The 18,407-nt window shown below is 33.0% G+C and overlaps 1 protein-coding gene across 1 annotated transcript; it reads right to left on the bottom strand.

Moving 5' to 3' along the window:
- On the bottom strand, positions 1-17,501 carry LOC113855442. Its single transcript, XM_027487085.1, has 12 exons — positions 17,342-17,501; positions 16,563-16,661; positions 15,218-15,361; positions 10,747-11,658; positions 10,360-10,441; positions 10,197-10,270; positions 7,392-8,478; positions 6,738-7,033; positions 5,589-5,695; positions 2,262-2,412; positions 769-921; positions 1-450 (listed from the first exon to the last, which is right to left on the bottom strand). The coding sequence occupies exons 1-12, from the start codon at positions 17,378-17,380 to the stop codon at positions 316-318; spliced, it is 3,279 nt and encodes a 1,092-aa protein (XP_027342886.1). The 5' UTR covers positions 17,381-17,501; the 3' UTR covers positions 1-315.
- Between the last annotated feature and the right edge of the window lie 906 nt (positions 17,502-18,407).

Below are 18,407 nucleotides of genomic sequence, written 5' to 3'. Positions count from 1 at the left end.
ATGAACTGAACTTCATCTCATTTTCATACTATTTATACCAAACAGAATAATTTAACCCACTTGTTGAAGGCACACGTCTACAACTAATCATATATAATTACAGTATTTAAGACGTATTTGGGTAACAAATGTCATCTACTATACTTATTAAACGACAGCTTACTTGTAAGTTCAATTGTGAAACTTATCAAATAAGCTAAACAAATTATCGGAACGCCGTACGCCACTTCCGTACTCTTAAGTAAGATCTTCTGCACGCTCCCCAACTCATCATTGATAGTCCGCGTTAATAAATGTTTGCTTAAAGTGTAAAATTTATATTTCTTCACTCATATCTGAAGAACTTGGAACTTCAGAGACTTTAACAAATGGCAATGAATGTGTATTTTTTTCTTCCGTGAAGGGAAGTAACTTTCCTGAATATAAGCTCTTAATGATCCAGCTACAAGGCTGCAAGAGAAAATTGAGTGAGAGATCACACACCACAGACATATATATTAAGTATATAATGTGAGCATGATAAGTGAGATGAAAAATTGAAACATCAAGAATTTTCATTTGATAAACCATGTGTTAGAAAGAGCACAAGTGAGAGGGATTAATCTTAAAAACCCACGAAAGATTGAAACGTCAAGAATTTTCACTCGATAAACCATATATAGGAAATGGCAAAATATTGAGCTTGTTGATGCACAACAATAACTTCTTTCTACAAATATTGGGAACCGTAAATTATACCCAAATCTGAAATGCGTAATTACTACTTACCATCATAGGAATATTCCGCTCTTTGGCACAATACTTTAGATGACGTGATATAGTAGTCTTTTCTTCAACTACAATAGCGCCTACCATAGTCCTTTCTTCATCAGCGCTCCGTACTAACCCCTGAAGAGTTTTGAACACTTTTCCACCTCCATGCTGTGCAAAACACACAATCAGATAGAGAGAGAAAGAGAGAGATTAGTTTATAAAACTATTAACATAAGCTTTGTTTTGGGAGTTGATATTGTTGAGTCTGTTATGTTTTGTTTAGTCCATTATGTTTTGTTCAGCCCGTTACATTTTGTTGAAGTTAGTTACATATCTTATCTATCTATTTAGCTTGATTATGTTAGTTTACGTTATTTTAATCTTTCTGTTTTTGCTATTGTGAAATGCCTGTTGAAAGGTTTGGCTTCTATTCAATAAAGTATTCATTGTCAATTTGTTTTTAGATATATTTTCACATCTTCACAGGTTTTGGAGGAGAAAGGAAGGGAAGGAGAAGGCTTATGGGATATTTAACTATGTTTGAGAGTTTTTAGATAAGAGGAAGAGAGTTTATTAACTCCAAAACCCTCCTAATCTCATATTTTTTTTAAGTTCTTCCAATTTGGAAAGTTTTGTATTAACCTCCTTCTTCCTTCCTTCCCTTCTCCTCTCTTTCCTTTCAAACTCTTTCCTTTTCTCTTCCTCCAACCTTCCAAGCAAAGCCTTTAGAGGGAGGGAAGGAGAGGGTTTGAAAGGTAAGGGATAAGAGAAAACAAAGGGGAAAGGAGGAAGGAGGGTTAAACTCCTCCCTTATTTGAATGTTTAAAATTTATAAAAAATCTCAGTTCGAAGAAACTCCAAAAATTGAATTTAGGACGACTTTGGAGGGTTTAAAAAAAACCCCTGAACCTTCCTCTCATTTTTTCTTAACTCCCAAACAAAGTTAATTATAAATAAACCTTCTCTTCCCTTCCCTCCTTACAAGGACATCCAAACAAACTCTTAGATAACTTTGGATTATACATGATAGCGTTGACACGGAAAATGATTGTTTTACACCCATAGAGTGTACACACCTATTGAGAAATAAGACGAGAAAAGAGAAAAATGAATGACTTGATGAGTGATGTCATGTGATAGCAAGAGAAATAAAGAAGTGTTGGTACTGCGCATGTGTATAAAAATCTGTACTCTGTTGATATTTGCTATAAGTCTTGTATGTATGAAAATATCTAAGCCACCAGCGAGACAAATGGCTTTCGTTACATTCCAAAGTCATCAAATGCATGTCAATTACCATGTAAGTGTGTTTTAAGTTTAGAAACTCAGCCATTCAAACTACAACTGTAATCAACCGAACCCAAAAAAAAAATAAAAAAAATACCGTTATAATAAATTAAAATATAAAATAAGGGGGGAAAAGTGGAAATTTTACATCATAAAAAAGGACATATAAAGGGACAACTTAAGATGAGTAAAAGATTGAAGAGGTAAAAAAAGAATCTAACCTTGATGATACTTCCCAATTTGGCGCAGAAACTATGCTTCCCATGGAGCACAATTCCTACGCGTTCAAAAATATGCTTTCGGTTTCTATGATGAATTGCCATCCCAATCCTGGTCCACTTCATGTCATTTCGATTTGGAAGAATCAAGTATCTAATTCCAATGAAACCAGAATCATTAAACAGCAGAGAGGGATTTGAAGATCTTGACAACACATCACTAAAAGTGGAGACAATCTCAAATATTTCGAAAAACTTCCAGGAGAAACCATTAAAAAAAAAAACTTATTTCAATCTCATTAAAGTTAGCTTTTAGTACTGCCCAATGGGATAATGCTTGGTGGTGGCAGTTGTTGCTGTTGTTGTTCAAGACATTAACATCATAATGGTATAAAATTGTTTTACTGATAGATTTGTTACACATTTGTATGTTAGATGAATTCTCTGATCGTACCATACCATTAGCCAAACAACAGCACTGTGGCTGTTCGAGCAACTTTAGATATGCATAAAGACAGTGTACAGGAAATCACATTTGACTTCTGTTGTCTGAGAAAGTTGGCTTCCGCATTTTAGGATGCAGAGTAGTGGAATCATGCTTCAGATAACAGCAATATCTCCTCTCCAGCACTGACTGGGAGAATTAACGTCTAGCATGGGGATTGGATTCCATGAAAATAAGATGACCTCAGAATCATCTGTCCGTTCCATTCCAAATCTAATTTGGGGGCTAGAATTGAGCATGGAATTGAAACCTGAAATTGGAATTGATCCATATAATTCTAATTTTTATGTTTGGAAAACTGTTTAGAATTAGAATCATAATTCCATCACAATTCCATGGAATTACAAAAGAGGTAGCTTGGGGAATTTCTAATTCTTAAGTGACACCTTAAAAATTGTCAATTCCTCACCCTAGGTCCCCAATATCGTGCAACTCCTCTATGCCTCTGCCTAATTCTACAACCACTGCAATCCTCACCAGTCACCATAGCCACCACTGCCATCATAGGAAACCTTTGGCCACCACTACCACTACCGCTACTACCACCACCACCAAGGCTGAATAAAACTGACTAACCCAATAAAATTGTTATCTTAAATAATAATCATATTATAATTAAACTAATTAATAATTAGTATATTAAGAAAATTTTTAATAAGATATTTATAATTAATTTGATTTTCAAAATTCAGTTGTTATAATCTACACAATAAAATAGGAATATTTAGAATTCTATTTCTACGTTTAATTCTTTGCATAACCAAAACATAAGATAATAATTATTTGCCAATTCCAATTTTATTAGAATTGGAATTGAAACTTAAATTCTAAACTATAATTTGAATTCCATCATCCCAGCATATCCATAGGGATCAAAATTCCTAATGGTCAAAAAATATTTTTCTAAAATGATAGCCACGCAAATGAGAAGCAAGACCATCGAAATTGTCCATTTGTGGTCACTGTTGATAATAATACCAATGTGTTTGGATAGACAGAATTATTGAAGCCTGAAATTGGAAGGACTGATTTGTGAGAGAGAACAAAATATTCACTAGTTTGGATAGCTTGTTGTTTAGGGAGAGAAACTATACTAGTGGGGTACATATTTTCATTTTCTCTTCTCCTGTGCCACAATTTTGAGTATAGACAACAACAACAATAGCCAAGCCTAATCCTATTCGGTAAAGTCAGCTATATAAATCACACAACACTATTGAGCAAGTTAGAGTAGACAAGAAAGCTTAATTCATGTAGACTGTTTTGACCCTTACCTCTCTTTTATTAATCATATTACTAAGTATAATTTATATAGAAGAATAAAATGACCTTTTAAATCATTTATCTATTTTTTCTACTCTCTATTCCACTCATCCGAACAAGCAAAAATCATTATTTTCATTTCTTCCATTCTATTTATATCCATCTAAACAATATATCTTTTATACCTTTTTTCTCTTTTATTTCTTTTTTAACTTCTTTCTTTCTTCCCTATTTCTTTCTTCAAACCAAACAAAATGGTAAGGTTTCTGTTCTTTTATCAGAAAATCATATCATGCTCATCTAGTGAATGTCTTTTTACATGTTAAACAAACAAATAAACGATGCATAACAAGATGAGAAGGGAAAGGAATGACCTTTCTGTTTGCATTTCAGCTATATAAATCATAATTGGGTAACAAATTTGAGCTAAATGTCTTGATGTTATGTATATCAAAATCATTTCAAATTGAGATCTAAATTGTCAAAATCATGGCTGGATTAATCTTAGTTTCACAACATACTTTGTGTTAGCAACCCACACCAGCAAATGAATCAAGTACTAGTATCCAGGGATAGATGCACGTTGAATTTGGTAGGGACAGTTGCCCCCACAGACATTTGAATTTTTTTAATACTATATATACGAAAATGTCCCCAAAATTTTAGTTGAACTTATAAATTGCCCCAAATTCCACTAGCCTTGTTTGTTACCATATCAATAATCAGTTACAATTTTTGTCCACTAAAAACAAAAAACCAATTTGATGTATTTGTCCACATATGAAGCTTGTGGAGACCACGAAGCATGCTGTATATCCGTCAGTGTATTTGCTTTTAGAGTTAGTTTTAATACTACCACTGGCAACTTCAACAGTTGAAAGAGCTTTCTTTGCTAAGAATATTATCATCAAGAATCAAATGCAGAACTGTATGGGAGATGAAGGGCTGAATCATTGTTAGATTACATATATATAGAGAAAAATTTTATAATATTGAAAATGAGAAAATAATTCAAAGTTTTAAAAATATGAGAACTCAATTATGATGTATATTTACACTTATTGATAGTAGTGTGTCATATTTTCAATGCTACAAATACATATGTATGTGTTGCCTCCATAACTTAAAATTCCTGGATATGTCACTGCTACTAGCATAATGGGCCTAGATCTAAGTTTGGAAAGAGTGTATGTTAGAGGTGCTAGAGATGTTTGACTGAAACAGAAAGGGAAAGAGAAGATGCATGCATGTGAGGGTGGAGGTCAGGAGGAATATAGGGGGAATTCAGTGAGAGAGAAAGGGTACTATAGGATGTTTTTGTGACCAAAAGAACTTTCCTTGTAATAGAGGAGTTCCTTTATGTAAAGCATAGGCTTCGGGGGTACATTCTCAATTTCTTAGAGTTATCCATTTTGATACTTTAATAATACTGTTCATATTCAGATTAATATTGTTTGACTGAAAGTATGGGAGTGTACTGCTGTGTGTCTATTTATTGTCATAGAGCATGGTACATAAATTTTAAGACATGCAAAAGTCAACTCAGTGATAATACAACTTACTTTTCAGGTTGCAAAATAGTTCCAGATGCGAGACAATCAGTAAGCCAGCCAACTTTTAGTATCGAGGCACTAACAGCACAACCATACAAGAATTTGGTGGTTTGCAGCTGAGACAAACAACAGACTCAATTATATTGAAGTAAACAATGCAATCATTATATGACAGAAAACATAATAATTAGTGCTGTACAATTTGTCATCAGTTATTTAAGGAAAAAAATCATCGATCCTTGGATAAAATATTCATCTTTTATGTGCAACGTTTCTTTAACATTGAATTTAAAGCATGGTTGATTAAGTGATTTATTGTTCAACCATCACGCAGAATTCATAATTAAAACTTCAGTGCAACCAGGGCACACTAATTAGCATGAGTACAAGTTAGTTGTATAAGTATGTATTCAAGATGCCTTCATGCCCAGACTTCCATTTAACAAAAACATGCCATTACTATACTTATAATCATCATTCTTAGACCCATTTATAACGCTAAACCACTAAACAGCATAAACTTTTTCATTCAAGTGGAAAGCTTATAAGACATCACTCTTTCAAATTTCTTTAAGTGGAAAGCTTTCATTAGAAACCACATAAAATGCATAGAAAAAAATAATGGGAAAAATACAGTTATATTTAAGTTTAAGATCATGAGAAGAAAAGAAGAGGAATTATGTAAGCAGAGATATGCTTATGTGAAAATACCAATCAATCAGATATGCTTATGTGAAAATACCAATCAATCATAAGAGCATAGATTCTGCTCCCTTTAACTGTCACTCTTGCAGCCTCCAAAACATGCGATGATTACACTCAAAACATCATGTATAACTAACATTGGGTGTCTAATGGGTAAATATGGATTTTTTTGCAATAATTATGATCATAATTATTAATGATAGGGTGCAGATAAAAAGATCAAACAAGTTTTATCTAGATAAGTGTCTTGGGTGTAATTTTAGTTCTTGGAAAATACAATTTAATTGTTGAAATGAATCCCCAGTGGCATATAGTGGGATGCAAGAGATTAACAAAAATGACAATGAAACAAAGAAAAGCAATGGGATAAACAAAACAATTAGCATAAGTTTTAGGCCCCAGCACTATACAATTACAAACAACAAAAAGTTATATTGATCATTTGAAACAAACCTTTTTCATACATAGAATAATAGGAAGCTGCACGTGAGATATGGTTGAATTTCTCTTGTCCCTTGAATTTCGAGGAGAGGGAACATCATAAAGAACCACCCCACCGGACTTCCTTATAAGTGTTTCCATGTCCCTTTCCTTCTGACTAGATAATCCAGTGAGAAGGAACTCTATACCTTGAAATATAAATTCATGCACTACACTTTTGCCATAATTTGCCAAAGAATGTTTCATACGTGGCACAGAAGTGGTCAATGACTTGGAAACTTGTCGCCTTTTTGCTTTAACAGCTGAACCTACATTGTTGTAGGAAAAAAAGATAATTTCTAGAAAATCCTAAATATAAAACTGAATGATATATTAGAGATGTATTATAAAGCCATTTCCATGTCTTCACTTAACATTTTAATCTTTTATGGTTGATCATGATAAGCTATTAGAGTCTCTATGACCAAGTGGTCTCCTATTCTTCTAATTAAAAGTCAAAATCTCAGCACAGGTAGGTGGTTTTGTGCATTATCGACACTTCAAGTTCAAAGGACACATGGGAAATGGAACATGTTAGACAAGAAATATAAAACCATTCATGTGTTTTCACCTAATAGCTTAAGCTTTTGGGATAGTTTGTTGGGACAAACTGAACAAAAGACTTACATCTTTTATGTGAAGATTCTAACTTTGATAATTTCCTTTTTTGTGGAAGCTCTTCCACTTTTTCTGAGAAATGTACTTGCTTTCTCACTCTAACATGTCCACCCAGGAATTTATTGCACTCAACCTGCAGTTTATTAAGATTACTGTCCTGAGGATGTTGAACAACATTTTCTGGTGCTTCATGCTGCTGCATATTTTTCTCTGCACTGATATCATTAACAACATTCCTAGGGCCCAGCAAGGGCCAGCATGTCTGATTATTTAGTATAAGAGGTGATCTTCTGCCTTGTGTTGAATCTCCTAAAACGTCACTTGCATTTGCTGCTTTTAATTTTAACTCATTGCCACTCATGCCATCTATTATTTCAATAATTGATTTGTGATCAATCCAATGCTGATTATTTTCTTCATTTTTGTTTCCATCTGTATGCTTGGATGCACATAGACTCTCAGAAAAATTTGTGCCAGAAGATGCAGCAACATCCATACTCTGATTAGATGCAAGTGCGGTTAAATTACAGTTAAGGTTGAGATCTTTGTTCGGTAGAATCATGCTATAAGTCTTAAGACAAGTATGCTCAGCCCTTGTTAACTTAGTAATTTGTTCAGCCATCTTTGTTGCAGTGATTGGAATATCTTTACCATCAAGTACAGACATAATTTCCTCATTACTACAGTCAAATGTAACATTCATATCTGGGATTCTATGGAAATTGTCCAGCTCAAATTCAGAGATGGATGGGAAAATATCCTTCGTATCATTGTTTTTGTCAATATAAGTTTTGTAATTGACATGTTCTGAAGAAATGCTACATGGGACAACTGAGCAAAGAGGATCAGTCAATGATAGACTAGAACATCCAACCACATCTTGAGACTGCAAAATTCCCTCATCATGTTTGTTGTGTGAATCTTCAGAAGGCATACTTCGTAGAGAACCAATGGCACACTTGGGATCAAGTTTCACCACAAAAGAACTCTCATCGGGAATAACATCTACAGATTCTGTAAGAAAGCTTGTCTCTCTGATGTGAAACTTTGGAATCCATTCTGCATTGTTTTGATTCAATGAAGATGAATCTAATTCCTTCCAAGAGGGAAACATACTAGTTAAAAACCATGAAAAACAAGAATGCGATACCAAGATGCTTAAATAGATGATACAATATATAAGTGCTAGATAAATCATCTAAGAACAGGAGTGAAGATTTGAGTAGGAAATTGAACAAAATCAAGTCACAAGTGTAGGGATGGTGTACAGCAGGTAAAAAGGAATCGAATGGCAGGCTCTTAGTAAAAGAAAGAATATGATTTGGTGGGACTTTGCCTCCAATCAGAATAGAAGTACCCCTTCCATATATATCAATTTAGTAAATCCACAGTCATACAAGCAACTGTTAAGGACTCGTAGTGGCACCAGGGTCATGGCATTCTTGAAACTAGGAAATGCATTTAGTTATTTAGAATTGAATAATGCATAGGTACACCTAGATTCTTTTTGTTCCATTTGACAAGTATTCATAAATACAGTGGTGGCAAACTAGAAAAAACATCAACAGCAGCAATGCGCTAATGTATTCTTGAAGGAGAAATACTACCAACAGCCATGAATAGATAGCTAGCCAATCGCTACTATTCAGCAGGAACTTACTGAAAATTCTATGAACAGTCCCCATTCCTTCAGATACCAGCTATCCTCAATAATCAGCAAAATATCTCAGAATGCAAAACTGTCCCACCCAACTTCATGATTTTATTCAAAGTAAAAACTCAGGATAAAGAATATTTTTCTTCCACATGATGTGGACACATTTGTGGGTCAGCAATATCAAAAAAGGAAGACAACAGCAAAAGATGCAGCACCACAGCAGTAAATATAATTGTTTCCTTTACTTACAAATATCCTCACTTTATTTAGGATTTGTTTTCTTTTAATTGATAAGATCATTATTTAGGATTTGTTTTCTTCTATTAGATACAATTATATTATTATCATGATTTAGGATTTATTTCTAGTTTTAGCTACAGAACAGTATCAATTGGATTTCTCTCCATTGTATTAACGGTCTATTAAAAAAGCCTGAAATATTCAATAGAGGACATGCAAATATATGCAGAATTAATTATCTCCAAAAGGCTCTGTCAAGGACAAGTTTATTGCCAAAATGCCATATTTACTATAGGTTGCAAGAAGGATTCTTCCACATCTAGGCCTGTGACTAGGTCCTACGCGAAGGTTCATAACACCATATTTCTCCAAAAAGAAATTACCAGTCAGCTGCTTCTAAAGAAACCCTCCTGAGACTCATAATATTTCACCATTTTTAAGATTTTAGTATTATTAATTATATCCTTAATAGTATATCACTATAAAAGACATCCAAAACCAATGCTTGAGTCAGAATTCACTTATTATAGATCTCTTGATTTTATCTTACAGGTTGCAGGTCAATTGTCACAATGTTTACAATAATCTCAGCCTTGCCCCAATGCTATTTTTTCTTTATATCATATTGAGTTGTTAATTGTAAAAGAAGAAAGTATTATAAAGTCTAAAGGAAACTTGGAAACTGGCAGAAGCTAATATCCTCACACCTTCTCTCTTCTCCAGAATAAGCAATACCCTTTTGGTTTCAACAGGATCTCATCAATTCAATTTTTAAAGAAACATGATTCAAAGGAGAATCCATGGGTGTCAAAGTCAAAACTTACTGTAATTGTGTTAACTAGAGTATCAAAAGAAAATAACAAAATTAGTATGACTAAAAGAAATTATAGGTCAAGGAAAAAGATGAAACACCATACCTCACATGTCCAACCCCCTAACCAACGACTTCTAAATCTTTTTGGAGCTAGGTGAGTTACCCAATCTTCCTTTTCTGAATAATTTAACATAAGAAAATACATAAGCTTTAAATGCTAGAGAAAGAAAGATAACAAAAATGCTGAGTAAACTCTTAAAACTCACTGTAATTTCCAGAATTCTCAACAAGTGAAGAGTTGACACTGTTTGGTGGCTTGATTGAAGTCAAATCAACCAAGCCAACTGTCTGGAAAGTGGAAATCAATGTAGCATCAATTACCTTAAAAAAATCCAGTAATACAGGTGACATACTAATAAAAAAATTAAATTTGAATACATGGTAGGGAGACCTAGGTCACCTAGCCATTATGCATGCTTCAAGCCCAAAGAACTCTTTCATGAGTAGGCATGTAAAGATATAAAAGTAAGAACCAATAATATGCCTTCACCTAATAGTTTAGGCTTTAGTAATAATTGATTCACGATAAACTAAAATTTGAATTTTTTCCAGACAGCTGGAATAGAAAGGGAAAGGAAAAGAAGCTAATTTACCTGGTTTGGGGGTAAATTATCCGTGCTATTCTCTATGTATTGATGAGATATAGGAAGACTATTATCAGAAAATTTGAGAATATTTGCAACCAAACCAGGATCATCAGAATGATTCTCCTTCTCACAGTGTAAAGAATGAAGAGGTGAGTCTGTATTTTTCTGCATCTCAATATCCACATTAATTTCGAACTGCTTGTGTTTAGATTTATCATCAAATTTGGCAAGCTGAGATGCAAACTCATTACCACCATGTTTACTATTGCATCCGCTACCATTTTCAGCATTGAACACACCTTTTGCTTGAAATATAGCTGAATTGAAAATATTTTCCTCAAAAGGAACACCAATAAGTAAGCCAATATCTTCATAAGCATCTTCCATAATGAAATCATTCAAATCAGAAAGAGAATCACTACAGTCCGATTCCTCATTTGAGGACTGGAAGCCATCTTCCAACCCCTTGAGTCGTGCCTGCTTCACACGAAGTGCAACTTCGAGTACAGATTCTGTATAAATTGTTTCCGAAGCTGAGTCGATCTTCACTAAATCATGTATGACCAATGCCTCGGATGCAGCAATAGAAAGTTCAACTGCATTACTGACATGAGCACTTTTGAAACATTTATCCACAGATCTTTCTTTCTGTTTTACAACAGAGTCAATTGTATCAACAAAAGATTTTGTAGCATCTTTTTCCACAGTTTCAGGGATTAAAGCAACCAACAGATCTGGTTCACAGGCAAGAGGATCCATCATGGGATACATGTTCACTCTAAAATCAGTAGAAGGTTGAACAGGTTGCAATGACAAAGCTTTACTTGGTGAAACTACACCATGAGATTCATTCAAATCTTGGTTTGGGAAAAACAGTGAATCAACGTCTGAAGAAAGATGCAGACTAAAATGAAACACCTGCTTCAGTAAAGCATAAATAGATTAAACAAATCTTAGTCATAAATGGTATTAACAGTATAAGCAATTTACCTTGTTGCTAAGAAATAAAATTTACAAACACATTTCACAAGAATAAATTTTGGCAGATAAGTGTGCTAGTGTAGGAGGTTGAGCACAGAAACATATAAACAAATGAGAGAAATTGACTAAAAGCAGGACTAATCTTCTAAAAGTAGTTATTATCAAAATATACTTCCAAGTTCATGCTCATTATTACAAGTGACCAATTCATATACAACAAGTTGTCACTGAATCAATTAGCCATCAAAAGGAAAATATTTGAAAATTAACTGAAATTGCTGTTACATATAAATAAACAATACAAAAAAGATGTTTCAGTAAATTGTAGGGGGATAAAAAGATAAAAAATAGTTTAAGCTAAACTATGGTAGATAAGTAGTGTTATTTAACCTATAGAGAAAAAATTCAAAACTTTTCCATCATATCTTTCATGTGAATCTCGGAAATCCTGCTCACGGAACTAATGGCAACTAAAAGTTAATGTTGATATCACAACATTACTGATGGAACAGCTATGTGATGTTTTAGGAAGTTATGGATCTAAATTATTAGTGTTTGCGTAGCGTTTGTCTCCTTAGGAAGTTATGGGTTTGTGTGATAGTTATAGTGTTATATTATATATGTGGTGTGACAGACCCATAGGAGGCAGTTAAAGTGTCAGTTTGTTATTTGTGGCGTTTTGAAGGAGGAAATCCTTGCTGGGGTAAAACCATCTGTAATTGATATATTGTTCTTCAAATCTGCTCTAAAAACCAAATTATTCAAGTTTAATTATTTGTGTATTAAATTCTTGAGTCCAACAATTCAATCTGACTAGCTGAATGCCATCAACAGGGATGGACTCAAGTGCAGGGATTGGAGAAACAAGTTGAGCAAATTTGAAAGAGTAATGAGGGGATAAGGAGATCAGATTTTCACCATGATCATCGTTTACAATCAATAAGAAACTCAGTTGAAGATATGAGGCAGAGAAATGCAAAAGAATATTGATAGTTTGGCTGAAATGTAGTCTTTATTGAAGGAATTCAGGAAGTAGAAGGATCTTGAAAATGGAGAAGAGAAAGATGGACAAAGCTCAAGACATTCTAGAATTTCTGTATCCCATGATCCACATCTCAACAATGTTCACTCAACCAGTTATGAAGATGAATCTTCTGAAACATTCAAGAAGGTGGAATAGCCTAATTTAGATGGGAATGATTCCATTGGATGGTTGGCTAGGCTAGGCTAAGAAATGTTTTTGAAATCCAAAATATCAAACTAGCACTGAATGTGTCTCTGTTTATGTTTGTATGGCAAGAGCAGCAGCGCATTTATTCAGATATTTGGTGAAGAGAATACCTGAGATGATTGAGGAAGCACTGAAAAAGGAACTGCTGAGAGATTTTTGTAGTGGTGTTGGAAACCCATATGACCAACTTGTCTTCAGCCAAAACAGTTGATTTGAAGATTTGTTTAAATGTTTAAGCTGTTGGCACAACTACTAGAAATTCTTGAAGAACAAGCATTTGGTTAATTTATTAGTGGCTTGAGTGAGGAGAATAGAAGAAGAATACATACTCATGATGTCTGCAATTTGTGCTTATGTTTTTAACATGTATTTATTTAAATCATGCATAATCTTGCATTTAGATTGAATTTTATTAAGTATTTTACGTGTATTGTTCAAGTTACTTGTTTTAGGTGTTTTTTATGGAGAATAGTGAATTTTGAAGATAAAACTTGGGTAATCCAAAAGTTGGATTGAAGAGAATGGAGCTTAGGAGATTTTTGGAGCTTAATATTGAAAAAATAAGCCATGGACAGCAAAATACACAATCCACTGTGTCAAGAAACGCCTGTATTCCTGTCTGGTCTAATGGAGCTTGAAAAAAGGCAAGACAGCAGCAAACACAACCAAGCTATGTGACAGGACACACCTATGTTCACAGTGTTGACTGCATTCATTAAAAGAAAATTAATTGATTGTGTTTAGATATTTAAATTATAACTATTCAGTACTTAATAGCACATCCCCTGTGGATACAATAACTTTTTATTTGATTTTAATCATGCACAAAGCAGATGAAGTATAGGGAAGATGAAGAAGGGGTGTATATTTAGCAGGAAATGGTACACAAAGCATTACAACTATTAATGTATAGCATCACTAGATTAACTTCCCAGAATTCCATCAAAATGTGGGGCAAATTAGAAGGAAAAAAGGTGGTAGCATTGCTGGATTGTAAAGCATCTCACAATTTTGTAGCATCTGCCTTAGTGCTGGAAAAAGGGTTGCCAGTAATTGCAACAGCAACGTACAGCAGAGGTGGATTATATGGCTTTAAACACAATTTTAGATAAATTTTCAATTCCCATAATTGATGAGCTATTAAATGAACTGGGAGGAACTGTTATCTTTTCTAAGTTAGATCTTAAATCTGGGTACCATCAAATTTGAATGAAGGAAGAGAACATCCTTAAAACTTCATTTACTATTTAGAGGGCAGTATGAGTTTGTGTTGTTTCCCTTCGGTCTAACCAACCCTCCTTCAACTTTAGTTTCCAATCATTGATGAATGAAGTACTGCGACCATACTTGAGAAAATTTGTATTGGTTTTTCTCAATGACATACTTATCTATAGCAGAACTCTGCCTACAGTCCCATAGCCAGTCCTAAGCCTAGGTAAAGGAGGAGAGTTGTGTCAAGCCTTCGGCAGCTAATGTAAAACTTGTCAAACCATGTACATAGATCACTCACAACAATATTGTGTTAGGGCAAGGTCTTTACCAGGACAAAACACGCTACATAGCTCGAGTGGTGAGTACACAGTCCAATGAGCCACTGCATCAGTGCCCATATGAGTGTTAAAGAGACTAGGACCCAGTAAGTTCAAAGGACCCAGGGAGTTATTTGAGACAGGCAATTGTAAATAACTGAATTTGTTACATGTAAGAAGTGATAAGCTAATAAATAGAAGCCACGGAGGACTAGAGGAGGGGAGCATTTGGTTAGACAATTGATATTTGGTTGGGGGAGATCAAGCTCTCGAATCCCTGGACTTATTCACTGTATTTGTTTTTATTCTTCCTTCGTTTTGAGCATTTCAATCCCAACTAAGAGTATTCAATATTGATTTGTTCTTGATTCGTCTTTTTTCTTATATTTGATCCAGTTTTGTCCAAAGAGGACACTGCCCCAAACATGGCCAGCCCTTTGTGGTGTTTCAGACATGTAAGAGTTAATTAATGTGTTAGTTTGTTGTTTGTCCTGTTTTGAAGAAGGAAAGTCCTTGTAGGAGAAAATACTATGTAACTGATGTACCATTCTTCAAATTTGGTCAACATTCTAGTAATATATAGTTATTTTGTGAGCTCGATTCTTGAGTCCAACAGTTACACTTAAAACATATGTTTGGAAAATGCACCAAAATGATACCAGTATTTTGGACCATATGTTGAATGAGAATAAAAGCAAAAGACACAAAATTTAAAAAACGTAAGAAAGAAACTCACATTTTCAGGGGATGAAGAAACACTAACAGGTGAACTATTGTCTCCAGATAAGAATAAATGGCAACTTTTATATCTACCTTCTTCCCTTGATATCTTATCAAAGTCTTTGCCATCATTACCATTTCCTTGAGAAGGTGCTAGATCCTTGCTCATTTCAAAGAAGAGAAAGCATCACTTAATGTTTGACCAATCTAACATTTTCAAGAGGCTTTCAGAATTAAATACAAACAAAAATATGGTGAGTGAAAATTGAATTAAGGACAAAACTTAGGCATAGTTCTTTAGGTGTTTTTGGTCCTGTTTACCATTCAAAATTATAATTTTACCTAAATAATCCGTGACAACATTAAATGTGGATCTTTGATCAAGGTGAAACTCTAATTTTGACTGGAAAATAGTACCTAAAGAACTGTACCTACATTTTGTCATTGAATTAACTACAAAACAATACAAGACTTTAAATTTAAAAAAAAAACTGTACAATAAACTATCCATTATCATTACTACACTATATCAATGTGAAGATGGACTATATTTAGTAAAGCATAATTAGAATTTATAAATACAAAATCAATCATCAATCCTTCTTCATGCACTAGATGTTAGATAATTTCATTCTCTATGGTTGTTCTATCTTCTATTGATTAAATAAAACCATGAGTTGAATGTTATCTTGATGAATCCGTGAATATTCACTTTGCAATTGATAGATATTGGATATGATATGTAAATTGAACTTGAATAGTATAGCCTATATTTGTATTGAATTCATAATGGGTGGAAGTGTGGAACCATTACATTACAACTCTTCATGAATGAATATGGTATAAACTGTTGTAACTCATCATGAAAGAACAAGTCCCCTTTCTACCTTTTCTATAAATATGTGCCTTGAGACACTTGATTGTAAACTTCTTGACAATTGCCTAATACCCCAATCTAAACTTTAAGGAGGGAAATATCCTATTCCTTGAATGTATATGTCTGCATTCATTGGAGATTATCAGATGCTTCCAAGAGAGATCAAGGCTCTCAAACGAAGTCAAGAATCATGACTTTAAGATGCACATTCCCTTCCTAATCTTAATATCTAATGCTGTTCTAAATTCATGCAACTTATTCATGTTTGATGAATATGATCCATGAAGTCTAGATTTCTAACATTAGAAACAAGTTTTTAAAATTAAAAAAAAATAACAATAGGACAGTAACTTCAAAAGCAAGCAAGACATATGGAAACAGAAGTTCTATCCTCCACCAAGCCACCCTATCGTCTTCCCTCCATTTCTACCCACACAAAAGTTGAAATAAGGAAAAGAAAAAACACAGAAAGGGAAATTCCAACCTTCACTTCTTCGTTGTAAGGCGCCTGAGACTCCTTTATAAGTTCATTAGACGCATTTGTTCTAAGATTCTGAAGCCAGCATGGAAGCCAAGCTACATCCTGCAAAATGTTCATAGGTGACATAGCCTTACAAATTGAGGATACAAAAAAGCTTAATCATAGAATCAGTATTACATGCAACACTGTAAACAAAGACAAAAACCGGTGAGTGGTTTGGTAGGACACTTGCATACAAATATACAAACATAAATGTATATAAATGTGCACATGCACACACACAACTATAATAACTGTGATCGATTGTAGGACACTGTGGCTAATGCAGCTGCAATTGCAACCGCAATGTGATTGAAAAGACCTCCCAAACCGTAATTATTGCACAGTTGTAAACCGCAGTTTAGACTATGATTTTATATATTTATCCTTCACTAACAGGCACATACAAATTTCCCCCAAAAATAAAACAAGGTATTTGCAGAAATTTGGCATTATAAAAAACCTAAATGAGAGTATCATCAACAACGAAAAACAAGGTCCCTAATAATATAAGAAAAATAAATAAAACCCAATGAAACAGAAACACCAACCGAAAATTGAAATCACAATCTCTGTCTAGCTCCAACGTCGCATTTAAAGTCAGAAATCATCAAAGTAAATTAGATTTTCACTGTTTTTTTTCCTTCTTGGTATCTTTTTTTTTTTCCTCGCATAGATCAAAGCATACAAATGAAAAAAAAAAGTAAAAATCGAAGGAAGGAAATAGAAGAAGTGTAACTAACCTCAGAGAAGTAAGGAGGATGAAGACCTTGGGTGGCCATGGAAGAATCTGGAAGAAGCTTCTCTCAGGTCTCAGCACGACCGAACTGAAAATTTCTTGGCGCCAATTGATACCTCTCGCGGGTTAACGAAGCTTCTATGTCTTTTTCGATTCTCTACAATAACTGAGTGAGAGGGGAATATTACATTAAAATAAATATCCACATTTCGTAATTTAAGATGAAAAATGAAATTATTTTAATTAAATTTTAAATTAAATTATTTTTTAATTAATAATAATAATAATAATAAATATTATATCATATTAAATAAGATTAATTATTTTGTAAGACAAAAGACTAAATTAAAGTGGAAAATATTTTTATATAAATAAATCATGATTAAATTAAAAAAATTAATTATTAAATTAGAGGAGCATGGGAATTAATATTAAAATATAGAGGTGAATTTTTAAAATTTAATAAATATTATAAATTAATAATATTATATTAAATAGAGCTACTTTAAAGAGATAATTTTTTAAAATTAAAAATTCATGAAAAATTCACAACACAAATTAAAATTGAATTCAAAAATACTTTTTTCTTCTCTGTACGTTAAAATTTAAAAGTTTAAAAAAATAATTTAATTAATATTACAATACATTAAAATTTTAGCTTATATAAAAATATATAACTTAAATTTCTTATAGTGTATTGTAATTTAAAATCTAATGTAAAATTAAAATAAAAATGATATTTGAATTAAATAAATAAAAAATAAATGCTCAAGATAAGTCATGAGGCATAATAAAAAAGAGAATGATTTAAAAAAATATTATTTAGTGTTGTTATCATAAAAATGAGTGCTTTAATACCTAAAAATAAATAAAAGTAGATAATGTAAGATTGAATGTAATTATTATTTTCAAAAAATGTATAACTACTTTAAATTTTATGCTTTTTATAAATAGGTATTTTAAAGTTTGAATTTTCAATTTGCTTTAAATGTAATAAATTTATTAAAAATAGTAGCTATTATCTTGTCTCAAGATAACTCTTAAAAAATTATTAATTGAACCTTACTAAA

The sequence above is a fragment of the Abrus precatorius genome, unplaced genomic scaffold (genome assembly GCF_003935025.1).
Source record: "Abrus precatorius isolate BTA unplaced genomic scaffold, Abrus_2018 Scaffold11, whole genome shotgun sequence".
NCBI lineage: Eukaryota > Viridiplantae > Streptophyta > Magnoliopsida > Fabales > Fabaceae > Abrus > Abrus precatorius.
Note: the sequence above shows the minus strand (reverse complement) of the source record. Positions and strands in the feature narration are given on the sequence as shown.